The 25,377-nt window shown below is 41.8% G+C and overlaps 2 protein-coding genes across 6 annotated transcripts in view; both read right to left on the reverse strand.

The window, feature by feature from the left end:
- Window positions 1-4,958, reverse strand: part of GLB1L2 (galactosidase beta 1 like 2) — a 46,784-nt gene extending 41,826 nt beyond the window's left edge. For 2 of the 3 annotated variants that reach the window (XM_045555618.1, XM_045555617.1), the window contains exon 1: window positions 4,718-4,958. In XM_045555618.1, coding sequence (XP_045411574.1) covers window positions 4,718-4,803 — 86 coding nt within the window. In that variant the 5' untranslated portion in view covers window positions 4,804-4,958. The remainder of the gene's footprint in view (window positions 1-4,717) is intronic. The other variant, XM_045555619.1, reaches the window with a different exon arrangement.
- Window positions 4,959-14,443: 9,485 nt separating this feature from the next.
- GLB1L3 (galactosidase beta 1 like 3) overlaps window positions 14,444-25,377 on the reverse strand; it is a 28,852-nt gene continuing 17,918 nt past the window's right edge. For 2 of the 3 annotated variants that reach the window (XM_045556549.1, XM_045556551.1), the window contains 10 exons: window positions 23,986-24,123; window positions 23,366-23,446; window positions 22,563-22,669; window positions 21,597-21,737; window positions 21,188-21,259; window positions 20,589-20,667; window positions 20,047-20,134; window positions 19,615-19,726; window positions 14,908-15,024; window positions 14,444-14,789 (listed from right to left, as the gene is read on the reverse strand). In XM_045556549.1, the coding sequence (XP_045412505.1) occupies window positions 14,736-14,789; window positions 14,908-15,024; window positions 19,615-19,726; window positions 20,047-20,134; window positions 20,589-20,667; window positions 21,188-21,259; window positions 21,597-21,737; window positions 22,563-22,669; window positions 23,366-23,446; window positions 23,986-24,123 (989 nt within the window). In that variant the 3' untranslated portion in view covers window positions 14,444-14,735. Of the gene's footprint in view, window positions 14,790-14,907; window positions 15,025-16,232; window positions 16,363-19,614; window positions 19,727-20,046; window positions 20,135-20,588; window positions 20,668-21,187; window positions 21,260-21,596; window positions 21,738-22,562; window positions 22,670-23,365; window positions 23,447-23,985; window positions 24,124-25,377 lie in introns of those variants that run through there. The other variant, XM_045556550.1, reaches the window with a different exon arrangement.

A 25,377-nucleotide genomic window follows, 5' to 3' on the forward strand; every position in this document is an offset into this window, starting at 1 on the left:
GATCCAACAGAAATAGAATGTGCTATTTTAGAAACGTCTATCAAGATTTAAAATGAGTATCTCTTATGGTCGGCAATTCTATCTACAGAGATATATCCAACAGCTATTCATTGCAACTTTGTTTACAGTAGCTAAAAGATGGCAAACAATCAATGCCTGTCAATAGAGGACTGTTTAAATAAATTATGTATCTGATGGGCAAATGGGTAAAATGAATAGCTATCTTCCTGTATATGTACAGAATACCTCAAAAGAAACCATTATCAGTAATCACCTCTTGGGGTCGGGGTGCACAGAGCCAGAAGTAGGAGTTTTTTTCACTATATTCTCCTTTATACTCTGAATATTTCATCATGCTCATATATATACCTACACACAAATTTTTGTATTTTTTATCTATTTATTTATTTTCTTTTTATTTCAGCAATTTACGGAGTTACAAATGTTTAGGTTACATGTATTGCTTTTGCCCCACCCAAGTCAGAGCTTAAGCGTGTCAATCCCCCAGACAGTACACACCGCACCCATTAGGTGTGAATATACCCATCCCCCCACCCTCTCCCAACAAAATAAATTTTTAAATAAAAACACAATTTGTTCTTGAAAGGAACAACCCCACTAACTGTGTCACTGAGTGTCAGAGTGCAGAACCAGTGAGTATCAACCAAGAGTCTCTAACAGGCGGACACCTGTCAAGAAATACCTGTTTCATTACCATGAACCTCTAGAAAGCCCCCCTTGCCAGGAATAGTCCCACACAATGAGAATCCTTTTTCGGTATGGTCTTGAATATCCAAAGCAATAGATTTAAGCAAAAGTTAAAACTTAGTGGAGAGGAAGCAGCAAATATCCCCACACCAAAAGAACCCTGCCTCTGCCAGACGATGGCAGGGAGGAAGGGAAGAGGGCAGCACTGGGCTCCAGCGTCCTTTCCAGGTACCCAACGTTCTAAAACCTCTTTCTCCCCAAGCTCCAACATCTCCTGAATTCTTCTACAGAAGACCATGAGACGTGACCTAATGGAACTCTATGTCATTTCATCAAAGACTAAGTGCTTCTATCTCACTTGCCAGTTTCTTGACTGAAGGTGGCAAGAACCCTTTGGCCAAGTTTCTGATATTTCTGCTCCCATGGCTCTTTGTCCTCAATTCTGGTTATCCTAATCCTTTAACTCACAACCACATCAATACTGTTAATGCTCCAAGACAACTCTGGTCTTCTTTGCTTGTTGGCTAGAATAATACTCTAAGAATCCCGGTGCCAACTCTATCTTATTAGCACAGGGTGGCTCAGACATCCCACCTCTTCCTGACTACAAGCCACTGCCCAGGTAGCCTTGCCTCACCACCTGTATTAGACAGGTGATTACCTGCTATAAGAGACACTTCCCAGATGCTGAAAACTTCACTGTAACAGATGAAAGGGATACCCTTTAAAGAGTTTGAACATTCCAGGGAATATGATGCAGGCCTCAAGCAGGCCTCCTAGAATAAGCAAAGCTCATAAAAGCAATTACCTCCCAGAAGCACAGGCAGAGAGGCGCGATTTGTCCTCACACCCTTGGAAGACAGGACTGGCCATGATTTGGATTAAAGAACATGACCTACATTGCTATTATCCACCTTTACTCAGGAGAAGGGGTTGGATAACTTCTCTTCCTTCTCTTTCTTACAGGAAGAGTTTGAGGTCTGGAATCCAGATAATGGCAGGGCACACACAGTGAGTGAGAAAGAGCTGAGAAAAGAGATGGACTTATCTTTTAGGAGCATCATTCTGGCTTTCCTCTCTCCCAACTTTTGCCAGCTAAAATTTCAGGTATGAGAGATATAGACCTGATTGAATTTTTGCTCAGTGATGCATTTGCATTAAGGAAAAACACTTATGAGAACCATGCCTTTTGATAGCATCAAGCAGGCATTCTTGTGCTCACAGAGTGAGAAGAGGAAAGAAAATGAAAGGCAACTAGCTCAAAGGCACAATTCACATTGATACACACATCGTAGATCTCAAAATAACATGCTGAGTGAAAGAAGCCAAACAGAAAAGAGCACACACTCTAGCACATTATTTCCATAAACGTCTATAAAATGCAAACCAGTATATGGTGGCAGGAAGCAACAGGTCAGTGGTTGCTTGAGGCTAGGGAGCAGGGAGGCTCAGAAGGAGAGATGACAGGAGAAATTTCTAGGGCTGATGGACATTTTCGCTGTCTTGTGATGGCAGTACCACAGGTGGCTACATATGTCAAAGCTTATCAAACTGTACATGTTGAGTATGTGCAGTTTGTTGCATGACAATTATACTTCAATAAAGGTAATTTTTAAGAAAGACCATGTTCAAGCTAAAAAAAAAACAAAAAACAAAAAAAACACCTAAGGTTGAAATCCTCCCCAAAAGTCAACCTTGTCCTCCTAGTTCTTAGATATGATGAAATCCAACAGCTATGATGGCCCACAAACCTGCCTGAGGAAACAATTATGGGAAAAAGGAAAGCTATAGCCAAACACCCCCTACCCCCTACCCCATACCCACTGCAGTCCAAATACCTGCCTTCTGGGGTAGAGGAAAGGACTGATCCTGACAGCGTGGCTCCACAATGCTGTGAGCTGAGTAGCCAGTTTCCATGTGACCTATATTCCACTGGCCACATCAACATTCCCCAACAACAGCTGGGAGAGGCCCCCACCTCCCACTCAGTTAATGACCCAGTCACAGCTGGAGCAAGGCAAGAAGAGGCAGAGACAAAGACTAAGTTCTCCTCTGGCCTCCCGAGATATTAGTGTAACACCTAATCATTGGTGTCCACCCCAAGTTGGATAGAAGGAATTGAGCAAAAAGCGACCCTGAGGGTGATAAAATAAAAAAGATACCAAAAAGACACATATTCCACAGGATCCTAAGAGATGGTCCTAAACTTGGTTCAGAGCTTCTCTGGCCTTTGTCCTACCTGCTGAGAAAGAAGGGGTGACAGAAAAAACAATGACTTTCCCAAGCATGTCAAACTATTTCCATGGGCATGGGTCCAGCTCTGATTCTCTGCTGCCATTTCCACGTCACCCTGCTGTAGCCACTCCCCCTGGGTGGGGGCACAGTTAACTCACCTGAGAGAAGCTCGGGCTTCTTCAGAGCTAGGTCAGCTGCTGACACCTCATCTCTGTCCTGCCAGACAACAGCAAACACCCAGTCTCCTTCCCACACCTTTTCCTGGGGACTATTTGGGTGTGCCACCTGGCCCACCTCAAGCCCCTCGGTGCTGCCCCTTGCAGTGACCTGTCTGGGTCCCCTGCAGACTGCTATATCCCTGATCAACAACAGACAAGAGCACGCTGCCTGCACACATCCAGCCCTTCCCTCTGGAGCTCAGGCTCCTTGACACCTGCTGTGTGCAGAAGGCTTTGGGTAATTCTTCTGGGGTTTGCATCAGCCTTGCACAGGGAGGAAAGCTGAACATCCTACAAGAGCAGGGACCAATCTTCAAAGAGGAATGGGTTAGGGATCATAGACAGGATGGGAAAAGTCTTGGGTACAACTGGGGAAATGCCTCTTAGGTTTTCTGGGCCTCAAAATGAAAAGAGAACCATTTCCTTCTCCAAACAATATTATGACATCTTCACTACCTTAGAAAAAAATGCAAGTATAAACCTATTTTTAAAAAAAAAAAAAAAACATATAAATGTAAAGCGTTTCCAATGTGTTCTTGTGGCAGGAAAAAATGTTCAGATCTTTATCTCCATCAAAAACTTCCCTATCTCCCAGGGGAAGTTTGGGGAAACTAAGAGGGACAGAGAAGAAGCAAATGACAAAGCTGGGCAGCAGTGTGCCTGCCACCTGCTCCAGTGGCTCTGCCTTCAGCTCCTCAACAACTGCCAGCGCCAACCATCCCATACTGCTGGTCTGCTTCCACTGGAGGTTTTGAACATGGAAAGTGCCAGGCATTGGCCTGCAAGATATGAGCAGGGCTGCAGGACCCTATAAATAGATACAGTTTAGAAAAATTCTAGGCTAGGGCACCCAGAAAACTTTTACACAGGCTGTGGGTAAATCCTTCTACCACTGAACCCAACCACTTGCCATGACCAGCATTTTGTAACTGGGGGAGGAGTGAGCTGGTAACCGGTGAATGGTGGGAAAGTGGAGAGACGCAACATACCAGTTTTAGAACTGTGCAAACGTGGCGGAGGACCCTGGAGGCCTGTGGGGCAAGTGTTCTTATGACCGTGTGGGGCGAGCTAAACCACCATCGCCCTGAGGCGGGAGCGCTGGCCTCCGGAATAAGGAGCCTCCCAGCAGGCTTGGGAGGAAATGGGGGGGCCTAGGAGAAGAGCAGAAGGGGGCTCCCCGCGGAGAGCTGGGGCCAGGGCAGCGACGGGGGCGTTTGAGAGGGGTGTGAAGGCCGGTTCTGCCCACCCGCCCAGAGTGAGGCAGCGTCCAGGAGCAGCAGAGCGGGCACCACAGGCGCGCAGGAGAGGGGAGGTCAGGGCACGGACGTCCGGAGTCTCTGAGGGCAGCGCCTGGTGTCACCCGGCGGCCTGGGTCTCCGGGCAGAGCAAAGCGCCTGGAGGCGCGGGGGCACACGGGCGTGGGGAGCTCCAAGGAGGAAGAGGCTGGAGCTCTTCCCGCGGGAACTCAGGATTCGCGGCTCGCGGAGGCGAAAACCCGAGGAGTGGAGGGCCGGGGTGCGCGCAGTCCGGCAGGTGCCGGCGAAGCGCTCTCTCACCTGCGGAGCACCAGGAAGCTCAAGATGACCAGCAGCAGGAGTCCGAGTGTGCGGCCCGGCCTCCGCCCCAGGCTACACGTGGTCATCGCGCGTTCGCGGTGCGCGGGGACCCGGGTTCCCACTCCAGCCGGCACTCAGCGGCGCTCCGGCGCCTCGGCGCGGGGGGCGGGGTCGCGCCCCGGTCGCCCAGGCAACCGGCCCGCCAGCTCTCATTGGCTGTGGCTCGCGGCCCCGCCCCCGCTTCTAGGTCTCTCGCGGGCAGGGGCGGGGCCTCACGGGACAGGGCGGGGCCTCAGGGTAGGGGCGGGGCGGGCCTCACGGGGCCCGGGTGGCTGGGGGGTTGGCCCGGTGGATGCGGCCGGTCTCACGCCGGGTCGCAGAGGCTCTGAGCTCTACGTTTCGGAAGCTGTTTTCCTGCACGTGATCCTGCAGGTGCACAAATACTGGGCATGTGTTGCCCAGTCCTTGCATGCTCCTTGGACGCCGGGGTAAAGTTACCCCCGACAGCGCCACATCAGGAAGCATGTAGAAAAGGCACCTGCAAAGCGGGGCAAGCAACAAAATGTTTTAAAAGAATTCAAGTTTTGAAGAAAAAAAAATTTGAGGTAACTCATCATGTAAAAAGCCAGGATTTTGGAGAATTTTCTTTGTACATATTTTAGTGTGGTTTATGTCTAAATGGGGGTGGAGGGGAAATCAGAATATTTTCTGTCTTTGGTTTCCACAGGCCTATTCTGGCCCTGACTCCAAGCACTTTCAATTTTTTATTTTAAAAAGGTACAGATAAAACCCTCGTATTTTAGTAAAGGACAAATACAAATCTTATTCTTACACAGAATTGTGTCCCAAAGGACATTATGCAATATTTGGGTGAAACTGAAACTCTGTAGCAGTCACAAAACCAACTCCTCTCGGTGACAAAACTCAGATTTTACTGAAGGAAACTCTAGGAACGCAAATGTTTTTTCAGAAATTCAGAGTTTCTAGACTGTTCCCCTCATCGCATGTTTGAAATCCATTTCTTATATGGGTACATAGTTTTGAATTTTTAAAGCTGACAGGAACAAAATGAAATTTTAGTTGTTGGAACAAAGACTCACAGAGTTTAATGTGAAGTGTCCCTCACTGAGAATTAAGCAAATATTTAGTCAAGTAGCAAAAGTTAAACCACGAAGAGGCAAAAACAAATAAACATGAGAAAAAAAAAAACAACCTGCCAGAATTAGAAAGCATAAGTTGAGGTTTTGCGCAGTACAGTTCTGATAGCAGTGCCTTAAGCATTCCCAGGCATGCTGGGGGAGCAGTAGCTCTCTTGAACACGCTGGCCAAAATCATATCTTTCTCTCCATTTTTCTAAGGCATATATGATTGCTTGATGGTTGTTAAGTCTCTGATGAAAAAACTCTGATTTAATTGGGATAAAAGCTAGCCCCTAAGATGTATGGAGAAAGTGTCACAGTGTAGCCCTTTTGCCTGTAGAGGACGATCCCAAAGACACACCCCACATTCACCCCTTATTTCTGCTGCTGAGCAGTAGCAGAATCTCTTCAGTATCAGCTTATTCTCCAGTTGTGTAAACCATTAACAACATCTCTGTTTCTTCTCAGATGTTAGTAAAAGCATGGGCTATAAAAATCCCAAACTCCTTAGCCCTCCCTTATGTCCCTTGTTTTTATTTCTGTGAGAAAAGTATACATATTTTAGTGCTAAAAAACCCCTTAGCCTTCTGGAAATTCCAGAACTATGGACACACCCTACCCAAGATTTAAGAAAATTTTTACTTTATCTGAGCTTAATGATACCACAGAGTGGTACAAAGATGCACTAACCCCAGATGTGTTTTGCTAAGAGGCTGACTTTTGTTTTTTAAAATATTAGCAAGATACTCCTTCCGTTTCTCCTTTCCAAGATATTTAGTGATCTTAACCCAAAGCAGATAATGAAAATACTCAAATCCCAAACAGAAGATGCAGTTGCAATGAACTGGCATGAGAATGATGTAAACAAAGTGCTCTGGCAAGCTGCTTGCCCTGGTAATGAACCCCTGACACACAAGAATGATCATCTTCCCAGGCCATCTTTCTGGTGTCAAGGGTTTAGAAAATAAAAGAAATGCTTTAAAAAAACAAAAATGAAGTCTTGTTGTTATCCTGAACCACCACTCTAAGGTGGAGCTCCAACTGACCCAGAAAGCACAGTCCCTTCCTTGAGAATTCATTTGTTCCACGTAGTCAATGGCATACACAAAGATGCACACAGGGGACTAAAAGCTGCAGTCGTTCCAGATCAGTACCATGGAGTCATGCAAGAAAAATAGTCCTATCAAACTAATCTCATTTGGCATTACACTTTTTATTTTTAATAGGTACTATGTTTATAGATCAGTGATGCAGTCATTCACATAACTTATTTTTGAGGGCACTGTGCTAATGCTTTAAATGCTATAATCTGAATTTTGACAAATCTGAACATTTGGCAAAATCTCTCTTAAAGTTATGAGGGTAAGACGCACAGTGTGTCTGCTACGATAGTACATTCACTATAATAGTACACTCCCTGCTCCTCACCTCCTCCTTACAGACAGACCCCTCTGGCCAACCCTTCCCACCCACCTTCCACTCAGGAGGAGCAAAGTCCAGTTATCGGGGATCTTGAGCAAAAAAATTAAGAGTATGGGGGAATTCCTGAGAAAAAATGAGGGCAATCAGTGTACCAAACAAAAGATCGCTTCCCTTTGAAACTTATATTCTAGCTGGGGAAGAAAGACAACAAAAATTAACACAATGAATAAGTAGAGTATGTTCAAAGGTAATAAACTCCATTGCAAAAATAAAAAGTAGATAAAGGAAGGAGGGTTAGGAGTATGTAGAGGGGTGTGCAGAGAGGAGCTCTCACTGGGAAGATGTTGACTGAGATAAGATCTGAAAGAGGTGGAAGTTAGCCACGCAAGCTGCTAGCTGGAGGAAGCACTGCCCAAGCAGAGAGAACAGAGAACAGCTAGTACAAAGGCCCTTAGCAAGAAGCATGACCCTGTGTTCAAGGAAAGGCAAGGAGGTCAGCGTGGGAGGTGAAGGGCAGGATTGCAGGAGATGAGGTCAGAGAAACAGAGGGGCTTGGTCACATAGCCCTGCAAGAGTAGGGATTTGACTGAATGAAATGGGAGCCACCACAGGCTATGGACATGACATTGATTATGCCTTAGAAGCATCACTCTGGCTGCTGTGCTGAGAATCTTCAGGAGTAGGCACGAGTGGATGAGAGGAGGCCAGTGAGGAGGCGACTGCAGTGTCTGTGTGAGAGGTGATGCTGGATCAGACAAGGGGACAGTGATGGGGGTGGTGAGAAGTGTTGGATTTCTGGAAATATTTGGAAAGCAGAGGCAAGAGGATTGTTGCAATTCATGGATTGCTTGTGGGGTGGGAGAAATAAAGAAGGCTCAGGAATGACTCCAACACCTCGCTGTGGCCTGAGATGGGGCAGGCTGCAGGGGAAATGAGTTTACAGGGGCGTCAGGAGCTCAGCCTGGGCTTGCTGAGTTAGAGGTGTCCAGGAGACGTCCCAGTGGGGATTCCACGTAGGCTGTTGAATGTACAAGCCTGACAGTTAGGAAAAAGGCCTGGGATGGAGATACAAATTTAGGAGTTGACAGAGTTTGATGAGATCGTCAATGAACAGAGTGTGGACAGAGAAGAGGACCAAGGATAAGCCCTGGAGCACATGACGCCGAGAAAGGAGGAGGAGCTGCACAGAGGGAGGAAGAAAACTCAAGACAATAATGCGGTATACCGAATGCTAGGAGACAAAAGCTACTGGGAAGGAAGCAGGGATCGACTGTGTTAAATGCTGCTGCCAGGCCAAGTTAAAGAAAGGCTGAGATTTGACCAACAGACTTAGTATGCGGCAGACATAGGTGAACTGGACACGAGTAGTCTGGGTGGAATTGGGGTCATGGGGTTTGGGAAGCCCACTGGAATGGGTTGAGGAAGGAAGGGTGAAGAGGAAGCTAAGGCAGGGAACAGAGATAACTCAGTCAAGGATCTGTGCTAGAAAGGGGAACTAATAAATGGGATGGTATCTGGGGGCAGAAGAGGGAACTGAGTCCAGAGCAGCATTGCGTTCTCATTTCTGTTTAGACTGGAGGAACCACAGCATGCTTGTATGCTGATAGTGATCTTGATCGGTAAAGAGTAAAAACTAGTGAGGTGAAATAGACCGTGGAGAATTTCTGGCGTGAAACCCTTGAGTAGGTGAAGTGGAGGGGACCTGGTGACCAAGTGAGATAGTTTAGGCATCTGCGATCTCAGCAATAGAGTGATCACTGAGGTTAATTTCAAACCCACAGTGTAACACTACCAGAAATGAGCACTAGGCATGTTGTTGGAATTTGTTGTTAGTATCTGAATACAGTCAGCCCTCCGTGCCCATGGGTTCTGCATCTGTGGATACAGCCAACCTCGGATCAAAAATATTTTCTGAAAGAAAATCGCATCTTATGCAGACTTTTTTTTCCTTGTCATTCTCTAAACAGTACAGCATAACAACTACTTACATAGCATTCACATTGTATTGGGCATTATAAGTAATCTAGAGATGATTCGATGCATCCAGGAGGATGTGCATAGGTTATACGCAAATACTACGCCATTTTATGTAAGGGACTTGTGCATCTGTGGATTTTGGTGTCCTCAAGAGGTACTGAAATCAATCCCCCATGGATACGGAGGGACAACTGTATTCACTTTCAAACGCAGGTATACATTTGAGGTGTGACATGAAGCGAAACATTAAAATTTTATCAATAGGTTAAAGTAAAATAAAGCAATGATTAATGATTATTATGAAAACTATTAATTTAATGTCCAAAAACAATTAAGAATTTTCAAATATTTAAGCACACTGGGAAATAGATTGAATAGTTCATATGAATATTAATAGAGTACATTAGTTTTATAACTTTAGGATGAATATGATATCCTTTTTAAGCCAACATATGTATATAAAATATATAATTTTTATATATAAAATACATATTATACAATATTTAAATATTAACATAAATTTAAATATATAAAAAGGCATATAAAGATTATGTTATATCACAATTTTTATAATTTTAGGACTGTTTGATGAATGCCATTTATGATGTTAAACAACATACATTTTACAAACCAAATTTAATTTTATTATTTGATTTCATTCAGGCCATGAGTCTTTGAAGAAAAAGGCTTCTTTGGGAATTCTTGCCACCTCAAAATTTCATGAGGAGGAAAATTACCCAAATTATGGGCAGCTACATCTATGGTAAATTATTTTTTATTCAGATAGAATAGATAACATGAAGAAAAATGATAGTGTTAGACAAAAATTAGGCACATTTTGTTCTCACTAATCAAACTTCAAAGGATAGACTTACAATGTTAAGGCAGGTGTTACAGCGAGTGGTCCCGAGGACAAACCAAGCGGCACACGGAGAGTCGGAGAATCAACGTTTATTCACCAGCGGGCTCAGAGGGGTCTCGCCACCAAATTCTGATCCCCGTCTACCTAATTTTTCCCATTTTTATTAAGTTGGGGTGATCTAAGCGGAGGGGGGGTCTCAGGTGACAATGCCCGCCAGGTAATAAGTTTAGTGTCTGCACTAGGCAATAGGATTAGTGTTATGCTGATGTGCCAAATGTTAGGTTAGTGATATGTTAATGTACCAGGTGTTAGGTCAGTGATATGCTAATGTGGGTCCTCCGTGGGGGGTGGGGGTCTCAGGCGGCTGCTGTGCCAAGTAATAGATGGGAGTCTTCCTTATCAATAATAATACTTTAAGAAGACAATTTCTTATAGCCTTGAGTCTATCGAGGCTAAATATTATAAGAAGTTTCTCAGAATAATTGCTAAATCACGCCATTTTCAGTAGTTTGGGGCTGCTGAAGAATTTTAGAAATCTGCCCAAGTTATGAATCCCAGGAGCAAAGTTCCTTCCACAAAACATACTAAAATCTTTTTCCCTAAATTATATTTTACTGTGTACCAGTTAGTGATATTATTGAATATCCCTATCTTGTATATCAGATATTTGGGCATGCAGAAACAAATCAAAGTTTTCTTTAAGTGACAATATGATAGATTAAATGATGAATTTAACAATGTTCTTTATTTTTTGCCGTGATTTCTGTATCAAGCACAGAAAACTAAGAGATACTTATAAAATGAAAAATTAGGAAATAAAGGTGCAATGCAATTGTCACTGGCAAAGAAAGAACAAACATGGCTAAGGCCGTAAATGGCTTAGGAATTACAAATGCTTCATTCACCACCCCCAGCTCTGTGTTTAGAAAGAAATTTCAGCACAGTATTAAGGTAAGGACTCTTCAACCAAATGACATACAAGGTATTTTAAAACTCTCTTGTCTCTTTGCTTTATGCAAGATGTTTAGAAAGGTTGAATAGCAACTAACCCTTTTTTCTAAAAAAAAAAAAAAAAAAGCTTTAGCAAAAGAAAGTCTTAATACAATATTTTGCAGAAAATAACAGCAACATAGGAAGCCTTACGAACAACTAATGGTTTATTTGCTAGAACTTGCTGAAGAAGTAAATACATTGATATGCCTTGAGAAGAAAAATTACCCTTCCATGACACCTGCTGAAAGTCACTGCCATCTTTCCTGGAAATGAAAGTGGAGATGCACATGAAATTTCAAAGATGATTTTTGTTATCTTAAAATCCAGTTACATTACTCCGTTGCTACGTTTTTTAGATTCACTGTTTAAGAGAACAAACGGTTAGGAAAATGCAAATCAAAACCACAGTGAGATAGCATTTCACACCCACTAGGGTGGCTAAAATCAAAAAAGAGATTAAAAACAAATGTTAGTGAGGATGTGGAGAACTTGGAGCCCTCATACCTTGTTGGTGAGAATGTAAATCAGTGCAGCCACATTGGAGACAGTTTGATCGTTCATCAAAAAATTAAACATAGAATTGCCACATGATCCAGCAATTCCTCTTCTAGGTATATAACCAAGAGAATTTAAAACATATGTCTACACAAAAACCTGTGCACGAATGTTCATAGTAGCATTATTCATAATAGCCAAAAAGTAAAATCCAACTCAAATATCCATCAACTGATGAATGGATAACAATAATTGTATATCTGTACAGTGGAATATTATTCAGCCATAAAAAGAAATGAAGTATTGATACATGCTACAACACTGATGAAGCTTAAAAACATGCTAAGTGAAAGAAGCCAGATACAAAGGGCCACCACATATTGTATGATCTCATGTACATAAAATGTTCAGAATAGGCAAATCCATAGAGAAAAAAGTGCATTTGTGGTTGCCAGGGGCTGGGGGAAAGCAGGAATGAGGACTGACTGCTAATGAGTGAAGCGTTTCTTTTTGGAGTAGTGAAAATGTTCTGGTGATGGTTGCACAACCTTGTGACATACTATCCTAAAAGCTACTGAATTACTTTGAATGAAAAGATTTTATGGTGTACAAATCATATCTCAATTTTAAAAAGTAGAACAAAATTTCCTCCAGTACAAAGTGCTTCTATTTATCTATTTTCATATGTAGATCTGGAAATATTTGCTTTATAAATTTTTAGGAACAGACAAGTCTAAAATGATTATATCTTTTTCATGAATTGAATTTTCATCACTATTAGTAACCCTCCATACCTAGTAACGCCTTTTATCTTTACATCTGTTTGCATGAGGTTAATATGGTTACTCCAACTTCTTTGGTTAGAATTTGCATGGTATATTTTTTTATCCTTGGACTTTCAATCAATTTGCATCTTTATGTTAGAGGTGTATCTCTTATAAAACTCAAATATTTAGTTTTTTTAAAATCATGTCTGACAACTCCTGCCTTTCAATTAGAGGGTTTAATTCATTTATAAAATTTACTTTGGTTGCTGATATATATGTATGTATTCTACTATTTTAGTATGTGCTTCTACTTGTACCAATTTTTTCACTTCATCTTCTTTTTTGCTTTTTATTGTTTAGAGTTCTTATTGTTTTTTCTCATTCTATTTATCCCCTTAATTTTTTTGAAAGTTAAGAGCTGGATGTATTTTTTAACAATTCAGCTAAGTTTATTAATATGCATATTCAAAAAAGTCTAAAGTTAATATCTGAGAATTATAGAAACTTTAGATCACTTTTTTGCCATCACATTCCTCTCAGCTGGGATGATATTTTTGCCCTGTCTTAGAGTTCTATGCTGATGTTAGCTCAAATTAGACATTGGGATTACTTGTATTGAGTTAACATTTGGTTATATTCACTCTCATATTTGTCAGCATCCTTCCTTGGCTCCACATTCTTTCTTGAATGTTAGACTTTCCATTCGCAATCATTTTCTTTCTGCTTTCAGTATGTTCTTTAGAATATCTCTTCTCAACTGGGGTTCCCTGAGAGCGTGAAGCTCTAATGCCCTAAAGCAGCCATGGTATGTAATGAGTTATCTTCTCTAATATACATCCAAATGATACAATAAGAAACTAATTACTGAAAACACTTTCTGCAGGGTTTAATTCTCTTATGGAACATTGAGAAAGGCTGCTTCAGAACATCCTTTGGTGTGGATCTTTTCATGATAAACTTTCTTGGCTTTGTTTATCTATTAATAAAATTTCTGTATTTTGGTTTCTTATGTTCACTTTTCTTGAAAGACAGTTTTGCTGGGTAAAGAATTCTAAGCTGCAAGCTTTTTTCTCTAAGTACACTGAAAGCATTATATCTTCTGGATAGCATTCTGGCATTCATATTTGGAAAAGAATACATAGGTGTGGAGCTCAGGCAAAATAGTGAAAGAGGAGGTGCGAATCAGAGAGACATGTATTCAAACACCTCTTCGAACCTTGGTTTTCCCTCCTGTAAAATGGATATGTTGCATGGTTGTTGTAAGTTTAGGTGTTGTATATGTTACATCTGAAATATAAACTCATGGTCTTTATGATTATTAGTTCTGTTTTCCTCCCTTATTCTACAGTTTCCACAGAGTTCATAAGTCTGAGCCTGGAGTCCCAGTGAATAAAGTTTTATGTAGGAATTGTGGAGGCGCATGACAGAACTCTTCTTCAGTGAGACAGCCATTCAGATTAGTGGGAGAGAAGATAATCTGACGCCTTTGTCTTCATTCCAAACAGGAAGGCTCTTCTTCCCTTTGGACACCATATTTTTTGCTAAATTACTTGAACCCCCTAGGTACTATATTTAATAAGGTGAGAAGGTTTTGTTATATTGCACTGGTGTGAATTTAGGCCAAGTGCTATGTTTTGTTTATAAGAATGTGATTGGTTTCCACCTGTTCACTAATCAGTGGTAGCCTTGACTATACCCAGATAGCCAAGGACTGTAAGAAGACACAGAGGACTCCATGCCAGGCTTTGTTGTCAAATATGCCAGAAGCAAACAACCAAATTGAGGTTCCTTCTATGATTGGACTCCCCTGTTCACCTTGAAGACACATACACAGCTGCAGGGACATGCCTAAAGACATTGTTCATTGCCCTTTGCTCTCCCATGCTCCTATGCACACACACATGCACAGAGAGAGAGAGATATCATAAGTTTGCCAGTCAGCATATGCAATACTCTCTGGCATGGCAAGAGCAGTATCCTTACTCTTCCCCAGGTTAGGGACCTCTCCCTTCCTTTCAATTGATTATGGGAAGCATAAGTAAAGTTTATTTTTATTTTATTCATATCTGGCTAAAGGTACATTTAATTAGAGAATAAGAACCTGCTAAGGATTAAGCATTTAACTAGATAAATAAGTCATTAAATATTTTGAAGACTTTTTAAAACCTAACAATAGGCATCATGTAGAAATACTACAACATATGTAACAATTCATCTGTTGATTGTTTAGATTTTCACATTTTTGCTATTCTAAGCAATACTGTGTTTGATGGTCTTCACATAAATCTTCTTCCTCAAAATCAACTTATAAATGAACTGCAACAATCCAGGAAATGTGTTAGAAGACAGTTTTGCAGCTTGGGCTAGTCTATAGATTGGATGTCTGAGCCACTCTTCATCTTCTCAAACAGGATGATCTGGGAAGAAAAGAGAGGCTAAAAGTAAGAAGGTGAAGCCTATTCAGTACAAAATGCAATTTGCATTTTGATCTTTGAAATTTTATGAGATTTCAAGGTAGAAGTTGGAATTACACACCTCATTGTCTTCTGGATGAAGCCAGGTGCCAGGAAGGTAAAGTGATTCCTGAGGCCCAATATTCCAATATCGCCCAAGGTTTCGTCCATTGATGAACACAAAGCCATAATTCCAGTTCTGGAAGGGATGGTGACTTAAGACATAGGAACACTGGCAAGGTAAAATCTAAGGCACTTGGGGAGTGAGAGCAAGACTGACATGATTATGGCACTCAACATGGAAGTGAGTTTAGAATGGGATATGTTCTAGAACTTCTATCCTGCTGTCTAGGAATGAAAGAGAAAAACATGAATGGAACCAACCCTTTAATAGTAATACTACTGTTGTTCCTGTCCTGTGATATATAATGTTACATTTTTTAAAAAGCAGGTCTTCTACTTCCAGAAATAAATACAAGGTAATAGAGATGAACACTACTGTTGACAAGAGCTATCAAAGATACTCAATTTTTAAAAATATGCTTGCAATATAATGAAGAATTATAGGACCAAGAGCTAGGAAAAGAAAATGGAGAAACAAGGAGACAACCAGGCAGTTTGTCCACTAGAGGCCTCTGCTTATGCAGGGTTAAAGCAAAATGTAAAACATAAAATTAGCATCTCTGAAATGCTCTAAATTAAAAGACAAAGATTGCTAAATTGGATTTTAAATAAAACAGTTATGTGCTATGTATAAGAGAATCATCAAAGACATGAAGACATTGAAAAAAATAAAATAATAACAGTGGAAAAAGATGAAACATGTAAACTCTAACCAAAAGAAAGTTATTATAGCTCTGTTAATGTCAGCAAAATAAGACTTTAAGGTAAAAAGAATTATTAGAGATGAAAAGGAACATATCATGATAATAAAATCCTTAATTTACCATGAATGTACATGTCATATACAGGGAAGCTAAAAATACAAATGCAAAATATGTAAGCAAAATTGACAGAATAATAAGGAAACATAAACAAATTCACAACTGTAGTGGGAAATTTCCATATAACCTTTCAATAACTGATAGACAAAGCAAACAAAAATCAATAAAGATATAAAATATTTGAAACAAGACAATCAACAAAATTGAACTAATTGACATATATAGAATATTGATCTAACATCTATAGTATACACATATTCTTTCACATGTACATCAGAATATTTACAAGTTTGATCCCATGTTGAACTAAACAAGTCCTCACATATTTTACAATTCTCAGACTACAATGTAATTAAACAAGAAATTGATAGCAGAAAGATAACTATAAAATATTCAAATACTGGGAAATTAAGAAAAATACTTCTAAGAAATACACAGGTCAAAAAAGAAACCACAAGGAGAGTTAGAAAATATTTGAATTCAGTGATGATGAAAATAAAATACAAAAATATTTGTGGGGTATAAGACTATCAGAAGAATTTTCAGCAGAAACTTTGCAGACCAGAAGGGAGTGGACTGATATGTTCAAAATGCTAAAAGAAAAAAAAAAAAAAAAAAAAAAAAAAAAACTGTCAACCAAGAATACCATACCCAGCAAAACTGTCCTTCAAAAATGAAGACATTATCCTAAGTGAAGTATCTAAAGAATGGGGAAAAAACACCACATGTACTCACTATTAAACTGGAACTATCTGATGAGCACACATGTGCACAGAGGGAAGTAAATCTCAAAGGAAATCAAGCAGGGGGAGGGGGCAGAGGGGAGGGGTGAAAACCTACCTAATAGATACAATGAACACTATCTAGGTGACGGGCACACTTTTAACTCTGACTTCAGCATTCTTACAAAAACAATCCATGTAACCAAAAACATTTGTACTCCCATCATACTTTGAAATTTTTTTTGAAAATGAAGGAGACATAAATACTTTTCTAGCCAAGTGAAAACTGAGACAGCTCATCACCTTAGACCTGACATACAAAAAATGCTAATGAGAGTCCTTCAACTTGAAAAGAAAGGACCTTAAACAGCACCAGAGAAGCATACAAAAGTATAAACTCATTGGTAAAAAAATCATCAAGTTGCTCCCCAACAAGAGCACAGCCCTCAGAGTAGACTGCACCTTTCTTGACAACAGCATGAGGACATCCAGCCCCTGCAGGCTGAGTACTACTGCCAAATGGCACCTTCAGTCTACACCACTTCCCTTACTACAGGAAAGAAGCACAGCCCCACCATAGAAACCTTCTGGTCCCAGGGAAGCTCCTTAATGTCCCCAAGAACATGGCAGTTGTCATCATGTGCAAATCCTTGTAGATCACATGATCTTCGACAATCCCCACAGCCATATGATGGGAAAGTGAAGTTCAAACTTAAAGTTCAGAAGTAAAAGAGCAAGAACGGGTATTCTGTAATTCCAGCAGTCTTAAGAAGATTGGCCATAATCTGCAGGATAACTTACAGGCCTTCTCCTTCTTGATTGAGTTTAATTTGCCTGCCAGTTCCTTACCAAATCAGATGTTCTAAATTGCCAATACTGAAGTCAACTTGCTAACTATACTCACACACAGCTACGTGTGAAGTGCTTATGTTTAGTATCAGCTGTTTCTTATTAAATATTTTTTTTAAATAGAATTTGTACCTATGATAAAACTGTTGGGCTAACATGGTAACCCAAAGGCAACAACTATCCAATTAACAAGACCCTAAAATGATTCATCTCTTTCAATGTAAACATCATTTTTCTTACTATAACTTTTTTTATACTTCCATATGAAACACTACCTGCATAATATAAAATATAGTATCAAAATTACTAATGCACTGATATGAAACATGGCTTATGATAATGCACATTCTGAATTCTTGCTTGGAAGAATGCAATTCCTAAATTATAAAAATGAAACATATTAAATTTATTTTTATTCTATGTCATAAGGCTCATATCCAAATAGGCAAATATAAAGATAATGAGAAGATTGGTGTTGCCAGGTGGTGAGAGGAGGGGGAAAATGGGGAAGTGACTGCTTAATGGGTATAGCCTTTCCTTTTGGGGTGATGAAAATGTTTTGGAGCTAGAGGTAGTGGTTACACAACACTGTAAATGTACTAAGTGCCACTGAATTGTTCACTTTAAAAGCGTTAATGTTATGTGAATTTCACCTCAATAAAAAATCTTGTAACAAGTTACAGAATTCAACCAAATCCATGCTTAAATGATAATTAATGGCCAAAATTCATATATTAAAAAAGAATAAAGACTAAAAATCAATTATCTAAGTATCTAGTTCAAGAAATTATTAAAAATCAAGCAGGTTCATTCCCGGATTTTGGCACCAAAAAAAAAAAACCCAAAGTTAAACAAATTACTCTTAAACCAAAAAATAAACAAAATAATTAAGATAATGACAGAAATTTAAAAAACAGAAAAGAGATACATAATATAGTAAGAGTCACAGCCAAGCACTGCTTTTGAAAGATTAATAAAATCGATAATGTTCTGGTGAGATTTATCAAGGAAAAAAAAGAGAATACACCAATAACCTATACCAGAAATTAAAAAGAAAATGCTACTGTAGATGATCTAGACATCAAAAACAGAAAATTTAAAGCTATTTGAAAATTTATATGAAATGGGAATATTCCTAGAAAATATATTTTATCAAAACTAACTTTAAAAGAACCAGAAAATCTGAATAATACTTTAATCTTGAAAGAATTGAATCCACACTTATAAACTTTCCCACAAAGAAAATGCCAACTCTAGAAGCCTTCGCTAATGAAACTGATCAAATGTTTAAGAAACACTAGTTTTGCACAAACTTCATTTCCCAAGTCATTTGTGAAGGCCCTAAACCTTGGTACCAAAACCTGACAAAGATATCTCAGTCATGAACATAAACACAAAAGAAACCTTCACTTAATTATTTATCATAGACAAACACTGGAAGTAATCCAAATGCCCATCATTAAATAACTTATGGAATATTTATTAAAGATGAATACATATATACAACAGTGAAAATGAACAAATCACTGCAACATCAACAAATGGCTGAATCTCACAAACAATGTTGAATTAAAGAAGCCATATTAAAAAAGAATACATGCCATATGACTCAATTATATAAAGTCAAAATAGGAAACACTGGCCCAAAGTGTTAGAAGTCAAGATAGCAGCTACCTTTGGGGAGAAGGGAGTCAGTAACTGTGATGGGTGCTAACAATACTTTTTAATCTCAATGATAATTAGATGATGTTCACTTAGTGATAGTTTGTTGATTTGTACATTCATATTTTGTGCATTTATGTCATTTTTGTGTGTTTATGCATAAAAATGGTCTAGGTAAAAACTAACCTGCCACCCCCCCCAAAAGAAAAGCAAGTTGCAGGATATAATTTATTGTATAATCCCATTAGTGTAAAAAAAAACTGACTGTGTGCGTTTAGGTAAAGTTATATATGAATGCACACAAACTGCTGGCAGCAGTTAGCCCTGAGAAGCAGAGGAATTGGAATGGGGTGGATCTGAAGGAGAACTTTTACCTTCTGCTCTCTACATCTTGTGATTGAATTTTTTGATTGTGTTTTGATGTGCTGTTTTCTAGACAATAATAAGTTAGGAAGACTGAGAAATGTTGGAAGTCTTGGTTGGAGGTGAGGAAGAAGAGGAAAGGAAGAAAGGGAAGTATTCCTGCCAGGAACACTATGGCTTTGCTTCCAGACTCTTTAAAAATAAAATAGGTGTTTGGAACACGAGAGCGGCAGAGGGCGCCTCACTTACCAGCAGCCTCAGGAAGGTGTCCTTGGGAGAAGAGCCGGCCCTCAAGGTACCGCGGTAGAAGGCAGGGCCCAGGTGGCTACCTGGGACAGGCCTCCAGGTGGCAGAGCGGAGCCTGGAAGAAGGGCCAAGCCATGAGGGAGAAGGAAAACCCCTCCCAGCTCCAGTCCCAGTGCCGACGCCCGGTTTCCCTAGCCGGACCTAGGACTCTGTTTCAGGGAATTGTATTATATTAGACTGGGAGTATTAACATTACATTGAAATCAGGAGACTTGTTCTAGGCAGGGCTCTAGTCCTGACTCCAAAGCACCTGATAACCTTGAGTAAATCATTGCAGTTCTCTGAATCTTGGGCTGTTCATCTGCAAAGTGAAGGGTTTCAAATCTCAGAGTTCCCTGACGCTCAGCGTGTCCGTGGGGGCAGGTGCGAGCATACCTCTCGAAGAAGCTCATTTTCATCTCCAGAGAATAGACAGTGAAGTTTTCCAGAGGAGTGTTATTGATGGTGACAGACCCAGTTAATCCTGCAGATGGGAGGCAGGAAAGAGAATCTGAACAAGGGTGGGATGTTCTCCAGCGTCCAGGGCAAAGTGCAGACACGCGTGTGCCTACAGCAAGGGCTCAGCCAGGACGGCACACATTCTTCTGAGCTGCCATGGCTGAAGGTTTCTTGCTGTGTTCCCATACTACCAAGAAAGTTCCCCCCTTAGCATTGGAACTTCCCTGAAATTCCCAAAAGGAGTCTGGGCCCTGCTCCGGGAAAAGCCAGCACCCAACACAGCTGTTCTGCTTTCCTGCCCTGGAGAACCAGAGAAGGCAGGATATGGACGGGGAAGGCATTTGCATCTTTGGTCCTAGAACCCAGGTACTCCCACTGCTGAGGGGCCCATTTTTCCTCCCAACCCCAACATAGCCACAGTCTTAGATCCCAAGTCACTGAAGAGGAGTTACAGCCCACTTTTCAGGCCCCGAGCCCACCTTTCTGCTCATTTTGTATTTTCCAGGAAAAATTGAGTCGTCCTTGATTCTCCACCAGGATCCTCAGAAGTTGACAGCCCTGCTCAGGACAGACCAGTTCACAGAGACTACATGACCATGCGGGGCTCTTGCTCTAGAACCCATGTTTTCTCTGAGTCCCAGACAGAAGGATGAGCAAATGGGAGAAAAGGAGGCTCCCAAGCCCAGCAGGCCTCCCTGTCTCACAAGGACCCCTTTGCGTTCCTAGTCCACACTCAGAGGAGAAAGTCTTCCCTTTCTCCTCTGCTGATCCCATCAGGAAAGGCAGAGAAACTCAGTTGTGTCTTTAATCAGAAACCCAAACAGGGGCCGACAACTGACTCAGGTCTTAGCAGGGAATTGCACTCCCACTAGAGCGTGCATGGGCTGTGGCTCCCCGCGCACCAGGGCCTGGGAGACGCAGTCACGCCTGCAGCCCTGCACTCTCCCTGTCGCAGCCCTAAGTGAGGAGCAGCAGCAGAGGGCTGTGGTGGAGAAAGGAGGTGGTCTGTCTCAGGACGGGCTGTGTTTGCATTTGAGCGGAAGGTTCAGGGCGTCACCTGGACTCTTGAATTACATACCCTGAATTGAGGAATTTGCAGAGCCCGAATATCTTCATTCAAAATTCCTACAATTGTCTCATTCAAAAATACCTGCAAAAGAAAAGCAGGCGTCAGACTGCTGGGCCCACCTTAAGAAAGGGAGACAAGAGGCTGTGGCTGGGGCAGAGGAGGTCAGTACGAAGGCAGGGACTAGCCACGGTGCTCACAGACGGCTAGAAGCTGGCTAGGGGGCCCCAGCAGAGTGTAAGTTGGGATAAAGCAGAAAGAGCATCTGTTTGACCTGACTTTTTATTCCCAATGCCTCCCACGTAATAAGTGCTTCAGAATACTGTCAAATACGAACATGGGCTGGTGACGAACTGCCTTCCCCAACAGCAGTTAGGCTAAACGTTTTGCACGTCACCCCAGACAGCCTGCTGACACCTACCTGTGCCGTGTCGTGAACAAGAGCATGGAGGTGACCTCCGGAGCAGAGAGGGGTCTCGTAAAGGATAAACCCATAGGACTGGCCACTTCCATTGTTTATAGGAAGATTCTCCATGTTGACTGGCTGATTCAACTTGACTGGCTACGAGAAAGACATGGCAGGAACAGAAGCCAAAGTGGTGAGAAGTCAGGATCCTTCGTCCTAAGATCCTTGTCACTTTGTGTGGTCCTGCCTAATGGTCCCCCCGGTTCTTTGAAGGGGACATAATAAAACAGATGCTATGTGAGGATGCTCTCGTGGTTCAGATCTCCACCGCCAGCAGCTCAGGGGATGGGGGGAGCAATGGCTATAATCATTAAGAATTGATTATCAGAGTGAGTGAAGTGTGTTCTAAAATAGCTGAAGTTGAGTGGTGAATCATGCACTAAGCAAACATTTTTAGCATCTACAATGGGCCAGTCATTATTTTATATTTAAAATAGTGATAGCAGAAGTGAAACCAAATCAAGAGTACCAGTTTCAAACAGCTTTCACATTTCCTTCAAAATAGGACAGACAGTCTCATTTTAAAGGGGGAGCAGAGACCCACAGAGGTTCAGTGACGTGTCCTAGTTGATGGTGAAGGGAAGAGAGGCGCTCGGTCTCATGGGTTCCTAGCCCGGCAGCTTTTCCCACGTGGGCCCCATGTGGGTCCCACGTGGCTCATGCAGTTCCAAACAGCTTTCACCAGATGGCTCCATCTGAGCTGGGGACAGGATCCTCTAATATCCCACTACCCTTTCCTACACACATTGATTCTTCAAGTTCAAACCCCCTCACAGTCCACCTGGAAGGAGCTGGTGGTTCTAAATTTGGACAAAATGCAGAGGATTAATTATCACACTTCCCAGTGAAAAGTTCCTTGAAGGAATCTCTGTCCCATCTCTTCAGTGGCCACTCCTATTCCTCTTCTCAAGCAGTACTCACCTCATTTAAGTACTGCAGGACATCCCACAGTGGCAAGTAGAGTGACGGTGTCACAGGAGGATACACAGCCTTGGGAGTAAGTTTCGGTAAGCTGGGCAGGGGAATTACTGCAATGAAAATGGGTCACAGGGTGAGAAGTGCCTGAAATGACCACTGCCTTCCCTCAGCCTCCCATCCCCATCCCTACCTCTTGCATCCCAGAGCCAACAAGAGAAATGGGTCCTACTTTGGGACATGGGTGTGCTTCTGCAAGGGTGATGCTAAACATGCAATAACTAAGTTAGAACGCTTTTGTAGCCACACACACCTGATAGACACAGAGCCCTCTGAGGGTTGATGGCCTTGTAGTTCAGAGCTCTTAGGGAGCAAGGATTTTGCCGTACACCTTTAGGCATTGCCAGTGCTCACTAGTTTCTAGCTCTTAGTAGTTGCTTAACTAACTTCATTTAAATAAATACAACTAAACAGGATCATTTTGCTTTTCTGTTTGGGCTTACTATGCCATACTAAGAGCTTTACAGATAGCGATTTACTTAGTCTTCACAATCATCACAGGAGACCAGGATCTTTACCTTCATGTTTCAGTGAAGAAACTGAAGCTTAAAGGGCTTAGAGACACTTAAAAAAAGAAAACCACACATATTTGAAGTGGGAAACCCAGAATTTGAACCTAAGGTTGCCATTGTCCTCAAGAGCTTCATTAAGCTGCTGCCATAGGGGACATCTTTGCCTTCCTCACTCTTCACAGCACACAGATGCCCCACAAGGAGGGCTAGCCCTCTCTTTAAGTACTTTCTGAGTACCTGAGACACTTCCGAGGAGTTTTCGAAGCTTGAAGTACTTTTCTGTGTAATCCCCAGCCTCTGTCAGCACAGCGTCATAGTCTGCAAGACACCAGCCTATCAGGGGCCACCTGGTCCCCCAAAGCAGCCCTGTTTCAGCACCGCTGGCACAAGGTGGGCCAGGGCCACTGGCAGTGAGATGGAAGGAGACACATGTCCCCACCTCCATTCCATCCCAGGCTGGGTTGTGCATATGTCAGGCCCATTTAGGAACATTCCCCACAGCCCTTTCTGTGGGCACTGGGCTCCTCCCTCCATTCCCTTTCTAGTGGATCCTCTTTCTCTCCTCTGTCTGGATTGCCCAGCCCTGCCTGCCCATGCCTGACAGCAGCCACCATGTGTTTCCTGTCCCTCTCAGAAGGTTCAATCAAGGGGTCAGTGGATGTGAGCATGATGTGGAGCTCTAAGGCCTGGGAAGCCATCTGCTGCCATGAACGCCTGCCGGGGCAGTATGAACATCACAGAAGAAAGGAAAATAAATCCAGAAGTCCTCAGTGCTCAGCAGAGGCCAGGACAATGCCAGGACATGCGTCCAGACCCTCCCCTATGAATCCCCAGCAGCCACACCAGCAGACACTTGCCATAGCTAGTGACAACACCTATGTGCTTCCTGACATACGAGGCCCCATTCATGAACCCGAAGTTGGTTCCACCATGGAACATATAAACATTGAAGGAGATCTCATATTTGATGAATTCAGACACAGTGTGTTCAACATCTGTAGAAGGGGAAGAAGAGAACATAGAGAAAATTAGAAATTAGGGAGAGGCGGAAGTCTCTGGTGAAATATTACTTCCAGCTCCCCAGCCCACAATCAATTACAGTGAGTCCTCACGTAGCATCAGCCACAGGTTCTTGGAAACTGACTCTAAGCAAAACGACATATAGCAGGTCCTTGTATGACGATGTTCCTTCTATGTTTCATTATAACATTAATGAGGAAAAACATTGATTTTGTTATATATCATTTTGCTTAAAGCCTAAGAACTCTTATGTCACTTAAATATCTGATTTTCGTTAAAGTTTCTGAAATTGTGAAAATAATTAGTATACCCTCATTACTACATTTTAGTGCAATGCCTCTCGGGACACTGGCTAGAACCACTGCAATAGTCAAATGGCTGTTTTCAATCTTTAGCCACAGAAGCTTTCTTTTGGCCACCTTGTTTTAACACACACAATCATCTTTCCACAGACCACAATAAGAAGCAAGAAGGTTCAAAGTCAGTTAGACACGAGATTCGATTCTGGCCACACTCTTTACTCTTTGTACGAACTTGGGCAGCCTATTGTCTTTCTCAGAACCTCTGCTTCCTTACCTGTTAAATGAAGGTATTAATTCCTACTATATCATGGGACTGATGAGAAAATTCATTGATGAGATAATATATGTAAGAAATATGGCATAGTGCCTGACATACAAGAGATCAGAAAACTGTTGTTTGGTGGTGGCGGCAGTGGTGGTGGTAGTATTATTGTAGTTGGTGGTGGTGTTATTGTTATTGGTGTTGGTGGTGTTATTTTGTGGTGGTGTTATTGGTGTTGCTGGTGGTGTTACTATAGTTGGTGGTAGTGTTATTGTAGTTATTGGTGGTGTTATTTTGTGGTGTTATTGGTGTTGCTGGTGATGTTACTGTAGTTGTATTGCTGCTGCTGGTGGTGTAGTGGTATTTTGGTGATGGTGGTATTTGTGGTGGTAGTAGTGTTTTCTTTTTTTTTTCTATTTTTTCAGTCACCAAGTATTTTTCAATGGTTTTCCTTCATATACAAGTGAGCTTGTTTTCATAATAGCTACAGCAAAATATATCTAGTAGCAACACAGTTTTATTAAGTAAACAACAACTGCCAGGCATTGTTCTAAGTGGCTGCATTTAATCCTCTTAACCACTCTAAGAGGTAGGTTTCAGGATCAGCCCGTCTCTTAGATGAGGACACTGAGACTCAGCAGTGACAGCAGCCTGTCTCTGGTCAC

This window comes from Lemur catta, chromosome 7 (genome assembly GCF_020740605.2).
Source record: "Lemur catta isolate mLemCat1 chromosome 7, mLemCat1.pri, whole genome shotgun sequence".
Classification (NCBI taxonomy): Eukaryota; Metazoa; Chordata; class Mammalia; order Primates; family Lemuridae; genus Lemur; species Lemur catta.